This window comes from Centroberyx affinis, unplaced genomic scaffold (genome assembly GCF_046629955.1).
Source record: "Centroberyx affinis isolate AG114_WGS23_722 - 3 ecotype Tasmania unplaced genomic scaffold, CSIRO-AGI_Caff_v1 ptg000319l_1, whole genome shotgun sequence".
Lineage (NCBI taxonomy): Eukaryota > Metazoa > Chordata > Actinopteri > Beryciformes > Berycidae > Centroberyx > Centroberyx affinis.
The window spans coordinates 254,170-265,000 of record NW_027278995.1 but is presented as its reverse complement, the minus strand read 5'-3'; the positions used below and the strand labels follow the sequence as shown (position 1 = coordinate 265,000).

At 43.7% G+C, this 10,831-nt stretch overlaps 1 protein-coding gene across 1 annotated transcript in view; it reads right to left on the bottom strand.

The window, feature by feature from the left end:
* The window catches only part of syn3 (synapsin III), a 141,344-nt gene that overhangs the window by 22,717 nt on the left and 107,796 nt on the right, over nt 1–10,831 (bottom strand). The window contains exon 7 of the mRNA XM_071515179.1: nt 533–595. Within this exon, the coding sequence (XP_071371280.1) occupies nt 533–595 (63 nt within the window). The remainder of the gene's footprint in view (nt 1–532; nt 596–10,831) is intronic.

Sequence of the window (10,831 nt, the reverse complement as noted above, 5' to 3'; positions counted from 1 at the left end):
ATTGTGTCTAATGTTTGCTTATGCTTTTCACCAATAAAAACTATTCTAAAAAAAAAAAAAGAAACAATACTCAGTGAAAACAATTGCACACTGAAGTGGTTTGAGATCATAGTCTTGAATTGTCCAAGGTTAGCGAGAGTGTTGAGTGTTGTAAAGCACTTTGTAACTCTGTTTTTCAAAAAAGCGCTGTACAAATAAAGTTATTATATTATTATTATCTCTTCCCATGGATGCCTGCCATCAAAACTCTGGCAAACTGAGAGAAACACAAGCAGCAGATCAGGACAAGGCCTGAAAGACTGAAAATACATCAAGATGAGACAGGCGGAGTGTGCTCAGACCTTATCAGAGGTGTGTGTGTGTGTGTGGGTGTGTGTGTGTGTGTGTGTGTGTGTGTGTGTGTGTGTGTGTGTGTGTGTGTGTGGGTGGGTGTGTGTGTGTGTGTGTGTGTGTGTGTGTGTGTGTGTGTGTGTGTGTGTGTGTGTGTGTGTGTGTGTGTGTGTGTGTTGCCAGTAACTTTCCAGACACCCACCTTGCCCATCCCGGCGTGGGCGTGGCCCATCTTGACCACCACAGGGAAGGAAGGAGTGGAAACCTGCAGACAGAGACAGAATCAGACTGTCAGCCGGATGAATGGATGAATGAAAGAATGAATGAATGAATGGATGAATCAGTGACACGCCCGATGATGAAGAGCAGTGAGCGAAGGAGAAGGATAAACATTAGATACCAAATGTTTTTTTGGTGTGATAACCCGGGTCTTACAACAGCTGGGTGGAGATTTCACATTCACATTTCAGGCATTTAGCTCTCTCTGTCTCTTTCTCTCTCTCTTTCTGTCTGTCTGTCTCTCTCTCTCTGTGTCTTTCTCTCTCTCTGTCTCTCTCTCACTCTCTTTCTCTCTCTCTCATTCTCTCTCTTTCTGTCTGTCTCTCTCTCTCTCTTTCAATACAATGCCAAAGCAAAACAGTGATAATCAAGATAATCAAATCTTTCTCTCTCTATCTCTCACACACACACACACACACTCTCTCTCACTCTCTGTCTGTCTCTCTCTCTCTCTCTTTCTTCCCCTCTCTCTCTCTCTCTCTCTTATTCAGAGTGAGTGAAAAAGTAGAATAAGTTTCTGTTCCTAAATCACCAACATTATACAAGTACAAGTACACATTACATTGTGTTCTTGTACCTTTTAAAGTCAGTAATTTTACTTCAGTGCATTTTCACTGCAGTTTTGTCCTTCAGTCCATTTCAAATCCATCCATCACAGAACAGATTGTGTGTCTCTCTATCAGCAACAGAAATCAACAGGATCAACAGTAAACTGACAAACTGTGGATCCATTCACAGTGAGAAGAGGAATCTGACTTTACTTTGTTTCTGCACTTTATTTTCTCATTTCTAATGTTTCCAGTGAAAAGAATCCAGTCTGAACTCTGTCCTCTCTCCTTTTAGAATCACATGGAAAAGATCACAGCTGACAACGTTCTCTGTTCTAAAGAGGAACTCAGGAACTTTTACTCTGAGGACATTTGAAATCACACTTTTTACTTTTACTGAAGGAGATTTTTACACCAGAACTTTTACTTAAACTTAAGGAAAACATCAGCGAAGTAACAATACTTCTACTTTCCACCACTGATTATAAGCAACCAATAGTAAGGAGGTCAAAGGTCAGAGCAGTATTTCTGTACCAATAAAATGATAATGTCACAGAAAAGTGTTAGAAAAAGAAATAAGAAAAAATACAGGCTTGAAAGACTGGTATGTTGGTTTTTTTTTCTTTGTACCTCAAAATAAGAATATTATAAATTGAGTAAAGAGGAAAGTTGTGGGATTTTCAGTGTCAACAGTTTGGAAAAGGATCTCATTCAGGATTATACTTAGTGTTTCTAAATTTAAAGCTGAATTCTGAGTGAAATGTGGTAAAGATCACACTGAGAGACGACCAAAAGCGGAACACCATTTCCTCGTAATTGATTTGCATATTTCAGGCTTGACGTACATGAAGCGCAGAGAGCCGGAGCCTCGCCGCCACCGCACCGAGCCTCCAGCCGCCCGCTTTAGGAAGCATGAGGTAAATTCAGAGGAATGTTGGTTTATGACACAAAAGAGCAGGTTCTGGGAAGCCGGGTGGAAGACCACGGCTCCGTGGGACGGGCTCGGACAAACCAGGCGGACCGCAGTCATGCCATTTCTCATAGTTTGTACAGTTCAAGTGGATGAAACATCAACAGATGACTTCAAACCTCCCTGCGGTTTAAACGCCCTTTGATAAATCTGCTGATAGGATTGTAAAGGGGATTGCAATCTAAAGAGGGACTTTTTCCAGTTTGGAAAGCACTTTCCCCTCTCTGAAATACTCCAGACAGACAGACTGACAGACAGATAGGCCGGGTTACGTAACACAGTGGTTCTCAACCTTTTTCATGTCAAGGACGACCCCTAGTTTAGTCCACATTAGAGCCACGGACCCCCATTTGATGAGATTTTGTCTCTCGGACCCAAATCTGAGAATATTTTTATTGTCAGATGTGATTTTGTCCAGAATTCCATGTACTGTAGGTAGAGAGATAACAGTGAAACTATGATCAAAATAGTCATTCTAAAATGACAAAATAATGAAGTTTAACAATTCATCAATTTGCTGGGGACCCCTTGGAATGCCCTCAAGGACCCCTGGTGGTCCCCGGACCCCACGTTGAGAACCACTGACGTAACAGACCTTCAGTCCGGCCTGTGAGCTGAAAGCTGCACACTTAATAGTGCAGATATTGAATCAATATCAATATATCATTGTCAAACTAATGGTAAAACCTTGGTATCATGACTGTGAGTCCATGTTGGGCCTGATTGGTCTCCTCTGTCTCACTCCAGCAGTATTGTTAGTTCTAGTGTTTCTCCACATTAAGACTAGAATAGAAGACTTGAACAGAAGTTGATATGACCACCAACACTGAAACTAAATATATTGCCAAAATGAAAATTGTGAGGATGTCTGTAGTCGTCCAGAGGTGCTGAAAACAAGACCTAAATGTTTTTCTGATAGCAGTTCAAGAGAGTATCCAAAGCTGTTAATAATAGAATTAATAGAATTTTACCATCCTATAATCCCACTACTATAACTGGAGAGCGGTTTGTGTGTTTGTGTGTCCCACCATGAAGGAGAGGAGAGGAGAGGAGAGGAGAGGAGAGGAGAGGAAAGGAAAGGAAAGGAAAGGAAAGGAAAGGAAAGGAAAGGAAAAGAGGAGAGGAGAGGAGGAGAGGAGACAAGGAGAGGAGAGGAGAGGGGAGAGGAGACAAGGAGACGAGAGAAGGAGAGAAGAGAGGAGACAAGGAGAGGAGAGGAGGAGAGGAGAGGGGAGAGGAGAGGAGGAGAGAGGAGAGGAGACAAGGAGAGGAGGAGAGGGGAGAGGAGACAAGGAGAGGAGAGGAGGAGAGGAGAGGAGAGGAGAGGAGAGGAGGAGAGAAGACAAGGAGAGGAGAGGAGGAGAGGAAACAAGGAGAGGAGAGGAGGAGAGGAGGAGGTTATAAATTCTAGTATATATAATGAATATTTTGTGCTTGTTTGGGTTGACACTGAACCTGCACATCATGTAAACCTGAAGTTTCACCACGGCATGAAACAGTTTCCACAGGTACGTTACAGTTTACAGCGACTCTCTGAGCAGCCAAGCTAAATAAACACGGGTTCAGAAAGGCGTTCGGGCCGGAGGCAGCGGGCCAGAGAATGCAGGGGGATATAAGCTCAGACCTGCGAGGAGGGAGACGCCCCGACAGCTGACTGCTGCTGTCAGAGAGTTTCTGTCCCGGCTCAGCGGGCGGAGAGCGAGTCCCTGCTGACAGGACCTGACAGCCGAGTCCTGTCCCACACACCGCCAAGAGGAAGAGGACTCTAACTGTCTCTGTTGTCACTTTGCGAGTGGATTTTAACAGCTTGAGAAGACTTGAGACTTGACTTGATGCATGAAGAGAGGACTTGAGACTTGACTTGATGCATGAAGAGAAGACTTGAGACTTGACTTGATGCATGAAGAGAAGACTTGAGACTTGACTTGATGCATGAAGAGAGGACTTGAGACGTGACTTGATGCATGAAGAGAGGACTTGAGACTTGACTTGATGCATGAAGAGAAGACTTGAGACTTGACTTGATGCATGAAGAGAGGACTTGAGACTTGACTTGATGCATGAAGAGAGGAGTTGAGACTTGACTTGATGCATGAAGAGAGGACTTGAGACTCGACTTGACTTGGGTTCTGGTGACTTGGGACTTGACTCTGACTTGATGACTTGAAAAGGTTCCTAAAGCCTCTACTTGAGATCTTGAGATATCTGTATTGTAGGTAGAGAGATAACAGAGACTCTATGATGAAAATACTCATTCTTCTCTAATCGTAGAACGTCTTGTAAATGAAACAATGGTGAAGTTCAACAACTCATCAAGTTGCTGGGGACCCTCTGGAACCCCATAAAGGACCCCTGGTGATCCCTGGACCCCACATTGAGAACCACTTGTTTGTCTCACGATATGATTTGAGGTTCAGGATTCAATACAACCACGATACGATGTGATCAATAAATGTTCAGTAACAACAAAGTCTGACTGTGCAGAATTCTGTTTATTTCTGAGTCACAAGTCTCTCTAGCGATGCCATTGGCTGCTAGAATGTAAACAACAATTTAAAAATGTCATAACAAAGTGACAGTAATATAATTTGGATGGAGAGCTTGTGAAATTGTAAAACTCTTAGTACTTTAGAGGCAAAGCTGCAGTCGATTAACATCTGCTTTGAATTTTAGAATTACAAATGATCTAAGCCAGCAGAGGTGTGGTCTCTAGTCACATGACTTGGACTCGAGTCAGACCCGAGTCACAGTTTTAATTGCTTGAGACTTGACTTGATGCATGAAGAGAAGACTTGAGACTTGACTTGACTTGGGTTCTGGTGACTTGGGACTTGACTCTGACTTGTACTCTGATGACTTGAAAAGGTTTCTAAAGTCTTGACTTGAGATCTTGTGTTTGTGTAAATGACTTAGATTGAAAGTGAGATTTGTTCCAGCAGACGACTGAATTTAAATTCTGTTTTCTGAATTTGTATGGAATGATTGAATTTATTGAAGTTGAAACTGATTATAGAAATCAAACTCATGATGCTCTTACCAAGTTTTTATCCTATTAAAACCATATTGCATTGAAAAGTCCTAGATATTTAGTTTTCTTTAAGATATTAAATTGATACTGGACTCTTGATTTGTTCTGACTTGACTTGCTGTTCTACATTTAGACTTGAGACTTGACTTTAATGACATGGACTTGACTTGGACTTTGACATCTACATTTAGACTTGGGACTTGACTTGAGACTTGTGCCTCAGGACTTGAGACTGACTTTGAACTCGAGCAAAGTTGACTTGGTCACACCTCTGCTGCCACTTGACCCATCTTTTTTTGTTTTGTTGCATTACTCAAAATCCTCATCTAAACCATGAGAGACTGTATCTAGAGTATATTGCCAGTCAGCCTCTCTCTGTAGAAGCTTTTGTTCTAGATCCCCTCCTTTGTGGCTTAGTCACCTGTTCAAAACCCATTTTTGGAAACAATTCCTTCTTAGAAATGAAGCCCAAGCATGCAGTAAGAAGCAGGACTTTTCCAGCGGAGACATCTGCACGTCATCTGAGATCCCGGATTTCGCGAGTATCTGAGAACGGCCCGGCGGCAGCACAGTGGTTTTCCTGTGTATGTCTGTGTGTGTGTGTGTGTGTGTGTGTGTGTGTGCAGGAGAGAGAGAGTGTTTTGGGGCGGGCGTGCGAGCAGCCGCCCACTCTGTCTGTCTGTCTGTCTGTCTGTCTGTCTGGACATGTTTCTTCAGGCTTTCCCTTCCCATCAGTGCGGGGATGACGACCAGACGACCACATCCTCCGAGCGTCTGGTCGGGCCGGCCGTGATCCGCCTCGCCGCCTCGAGACGTGCGCTCACTGTTGTTGTTGTTTTATGTTGTTTTTTTTTTTGTTTTTTTTTTACTGATTCACCGCTGATGAAACAGACCGTCACCTTCACTGATACCGCAGCACCAGGGCAGGGACAGAAAACAGCTTTTGTAGCGTCAGAGGTCTGCCTCGGTGGAAACGTTCCTGTCTCCTCTCAGCAGCTAGGATTCTTACCTCCTCATCCTCAACATCACCTGAATTTTTGTATATTTACATTGTTTACCCGTTAGTTTCAGAATTTACTGATTTATTGATCACGTTCAAGCATGAACCGATATCACAGACATTTTGACTTCATATGAGCCGAATTGTAGGTTCCCATTGGTTGTTCCAAAGTCTATCTTAAAAACAAGAAGTTCCTATTGTCTTGTCGAAAGTCTAGATTACAAACAAGAAGTTCCTATTGTCTTGTCGAAAGTCTAGATTACAAACAAGAGGTTCCTATTGGAGGTTCCAAAATCTAGATTATAAACGAGAGATTCCTATTGGCTGTTCCAAAGTCTAGATTAAAAAGAAGAGGTTCCTATTTGAGGTTCCAAAATCTAGATTATAAACGAGAGATTCCTATTGGCTGTTCCAAAATCTAGATTAAAAAGAAGAGGTTCCTATTGGCTGTTCCAAAGTCTACATTAAAAAGAAGAGGTTCCTATTGGCTGTTCCAAAATCTAGATTAAAAAGAAGAGGTTTCTATTGGCTGTTCCAAAGTCTAGATTGAAAACAAGAAGTTCCTATTCGATGTCCCAAAATCTAGATTATAAACAGGCAGTTCCTATTGGAGGTTCCAAAATCTATATTATAAACGAGAGATTCCTATTGGCTGTTCCAAAATCTAGATTAAAACGAGAGGTTCCTATTAGCTGTTTGAATGTCTTTGAATGTCTTTTACCACTCTTGCCTTGCTTTTATCACTTTGGCTGTTGAATTTAGTGCTTTTTATTCTTTGTAAAGCGCTTTGTGACTGTTGAAAAATGCGATATAACAATAACAATTACTCTTATTATTGTCACAGGTCAACGTCTCGAAAAGCTTCCCCCCCCAGGCTTCGGTTGCCCCTCACTTTGCCTTTCCTTGGTTTCAGAGTTCAAACCTCCAGTCTGGTTGTGTCGTACATTTCTCTGTTGAAACGCTCCACCGCCGGCCATAAAACAGACTTGTGCTGGTGCAGATTTTGTGTCACTGGTACAAACTGGAGTCATTCCTTCAGACATGAGGGAGGCTATTTTATGGGCGTAGTCTTTATTTTTACAGTGATTGATATTCTTTATGAGATTGTTCAACAAAACAAGTTTCCGTCCTTTAAAAAGCCTTGGTGGCCATTAGCGCCCGTCGCCTCTCAGATGTGGAAGTTTGGATCTAAACCTCTCCGTTTCATCGCAGCTCCGCTCGGCCTTTTGTTCCCGGCTCAGATCTGTAAAAGGCATCCAGCGTGGTAAAGACATTAAGAAGTCACACGCAAAAAAAAAGGTAATTATATGGTGGGTGATTTCACCAGTCTGGGTTTTATTTCGTAACGCAGGCTCCCCCTCCATTTACAGTAAACGTGCCAGACGACCCGGGCTGGCACATGGTGGGAATACTTCAGGGAAGACCCCCGCCCCCCCCCCCCCCCTCCCCTCCTCTGGCTGTATATACCAGGCCAGGCTGTGAGTCAGAGGGGAAGATGTCTGAGGTGAATCACGCTTCCCTAACTTCAAAACATCTCCATGTGACATTCCAGCCTCTTCACTTCCCATCTTTTGACCATCACAACACACGCAGATGGGCAAAGCGTTAAAGCGTCTCTCGTCTGGACTGGAAATTTCCACATTCCCAGTACGAAGCGTGTAAAACGTGAGGGGAAACTGTTCCAAAATCCAGTACAGAGTATCCACTAGTCACGTTTGTAGCTGTGCATCTGTAAAAACCTTGTCAAAAACAGGAGCTGTTCCGCTTTTATTTCTGAGAAAACCAACGACAACTAAAAACTTCTGACACCCTTCTGAAAGCAATTACAAACCGGGTGCAAATTAATCACACCTTGATTTAAACGGACTGGAGATTTCTTTAGCATTAGAGCATTTCAGCGTAAATGTAAAGCTGTTCAGCTGTGTCAAAGAAGAGCATTATGGTCATGTTCAGTTCTGGGTGTTTTAAAGGGGCATTAAGTAATCATTAAGTAATCTGTCATTAAGTATTAAGTAATTTCCACCTCGACTGGGAGCGTCTTGAACCTCCGATGGGTGGAGAGTTTTTGTTGCAGAACAGTACGAGCCATAAAAGTGAGTTTTGAAAGCCAGCAATCATCATTGGTATTGATCCATGACTCTATCAATCCCCAGGATATATTATGGTCATTTTGAGCTACGGGGCAGTAGAAATCTTATTTATTGCTACTTTAAGTCATACAATAAAACAAAATACTGTAAAACTCCACTTGAGTATTGAATGCAAAGGCAAGCAGATATGGGTCAAGTGGAGTTAGAGCTGAGCGGAGCGGGTTCAGACTTCAGGGAAACATCAATTATCCAACGGAACACATGGTGCATCCATCCCGCCTTTATGATCTCTTCATTTTTTACGACGGCCACTCAAACCGGCCACATCAAGGCTCAGACGAGAGGCGCGATGGTTTGGGCAGACGAGGAGAGCAGGGGGACCCCGACCCACAATGCTTTTCAAGAGGTCGACCAAAGACGGGCCCGCCCACATCAAACCTGCCGGGGGAGCGGAGAGGTTCACTGTGTGAGTCCGACCTCCCCGACCGGACTAGACCGGACCGGACCGGACCAGACCGGACTCACACACCTGCTGCTCTCATTGAAGGAACGCCATGTAAACGTTTAAATGGTTTCAGTGTAAAGCAGCAGTGTAACATTTCACTTTGAAGCAGCACCAAGTGGAGAGCTGGGCCTCTGAAATAAAGGTTTATTATAGCAATAATCCATGGGAGGGTTCGCTTTATACTGTGATGATAGGTACAACAGCTCAGTATGAAGCACAGAAGAGTGTTACGGCTTTTATAAAACGGTTTCCGATGCAGGTGTTCTGTCTGAAGGGTTTTCTTCAAAGCATATACAGTGAATGATGAAAAAAAGGAGAAGGGAGAAAGATTGCAAACTATGAGAGTTTGTTGTGTCTTGGTTATTGGTGTCGGTGTGCTGCGGTCATATGAGTCAAAATGTTTACAATCGCATAATAAACATTAAACAAAGATACAAGCGTTGGGTTGTCCTTGCTTGTCTCGTTCCACTGAACAGAGTGAATAAAGTCAAAGATAACAAGGCGGAGTGATACTGGAGGAGTTATAAGGTACAAGTTATATTATTAGCTATATTGTGCTTATAAGAAATCGTGCAACGCCTCTCGTCCAATCACAACACGACGTCAGAAACAAATGTTATGTAAAGAAATCATCAGCACAGTTGGAAGGCGTCTTTGACCAATCAGACTGCTTGGCTGAAACGGCTTTCTGCATATGAAGAATCAGTTATATTTCAATTGAATTGTGACTCTTAAAGCCTGTTATGATATAGCTGGCCTTTGGCCTTATGAGGATTTTTTCACTACAAACTCCCAAACTTTCTTTCTTTCTTTATTAGAGAATTATTTACTTTAAAGGATATAAATGGTCTATTATGATGAAAAATGAACCTTAACCTATGAATCTTTACTCCTCAGCTGCCACTTTACACACAACTCCCACAATCCTCTTTTCACATTAAGATTAAGATTTAATTTTATTGTTACTGTACAAGTACAACGAAATTGTGTTCGCAGCTCCCTGAGTTTGATGCATAACAAACTAAACAATAATAATCTAAACAATGAAATAAATAAATAAATAAAAGCTGATATTCAGAGAGAGCTACTCTGTCTCCTTTATCTTTAATAATCCTTTTTTTTTTTAAGTATACTATCTAGCAAACGGTAGGAGCTTTGATCACAATTCACCACCCTGTCTGACATGGATTATTATAGTTGGTGTTTTTTGCTTGTTTACAATGTTTCGGTGTAACTTCAACTGGAAAACTGCAGAACGAGTTAGAGGAGAAACTGTGAAGCGTTTAAACTGGGAGAGACGGCAGGAGTTTACGGGAATTCCTTAAAACTGTCAAATTTAAATGCAAATTTTTACAGATGTTCCAAAAGTGACATAAGCATGACACACAGTTCCTGGACACGCCCCCGCACTCAGGTTGTCATGGTAACCCCCCCCCCCGGGGCTATACAAACCACCCCGAACCACGACTTAGACGCTCGCCGTATCAAACCGTTTCCAGTCACAGCCGTCTAACAGGGGAACGGTGATTGTTGCGGTGGAGCCTCAGCTCATCTGGCTCCCATCAGGCTCGTCCTCCTGTGTTTCCACGAGGGGGGACGGCTGTCTGGAAAACAGCGCCGCTCCTCCGGTCTGGAAGTTTCCAGGGCGGACAGCTTTCCCCGAGAACACCGAGCCGCCGGCGGGAGGGAGACGTGACGGAGACGTTTGGTGGCGACTTCTGACGGTCGATCCACCTGCCGTGTGACCGCATCCTGCTTACCGGAGGCGGGGGAGGGGGGGGGGGGGAGTCGTGTGCCATGCTGTGCCTCCTGACTCTGGCAGGGCTCCCGGCATGTTCGCTCAAACCTCTGCAGATGATCCAGAACGCGGAGGTGCGTCTGGTCTTCAGCCGGCCCCAAAACAGCACATGTCACTCCGCTGTTCATCTCCCTCCACTGGCTCCCAGTCGCCCGCATCAAGTTCAAGTCCTTGATGCTCGCCTACAAAGCGGCGACCAAAACCGACCTGATCTCCCTCATTCAGGTCTACGCTCCCTCCACCTCACTACGCTCTGCCAAGGAGCGCCTGGTGCTGCCACCAC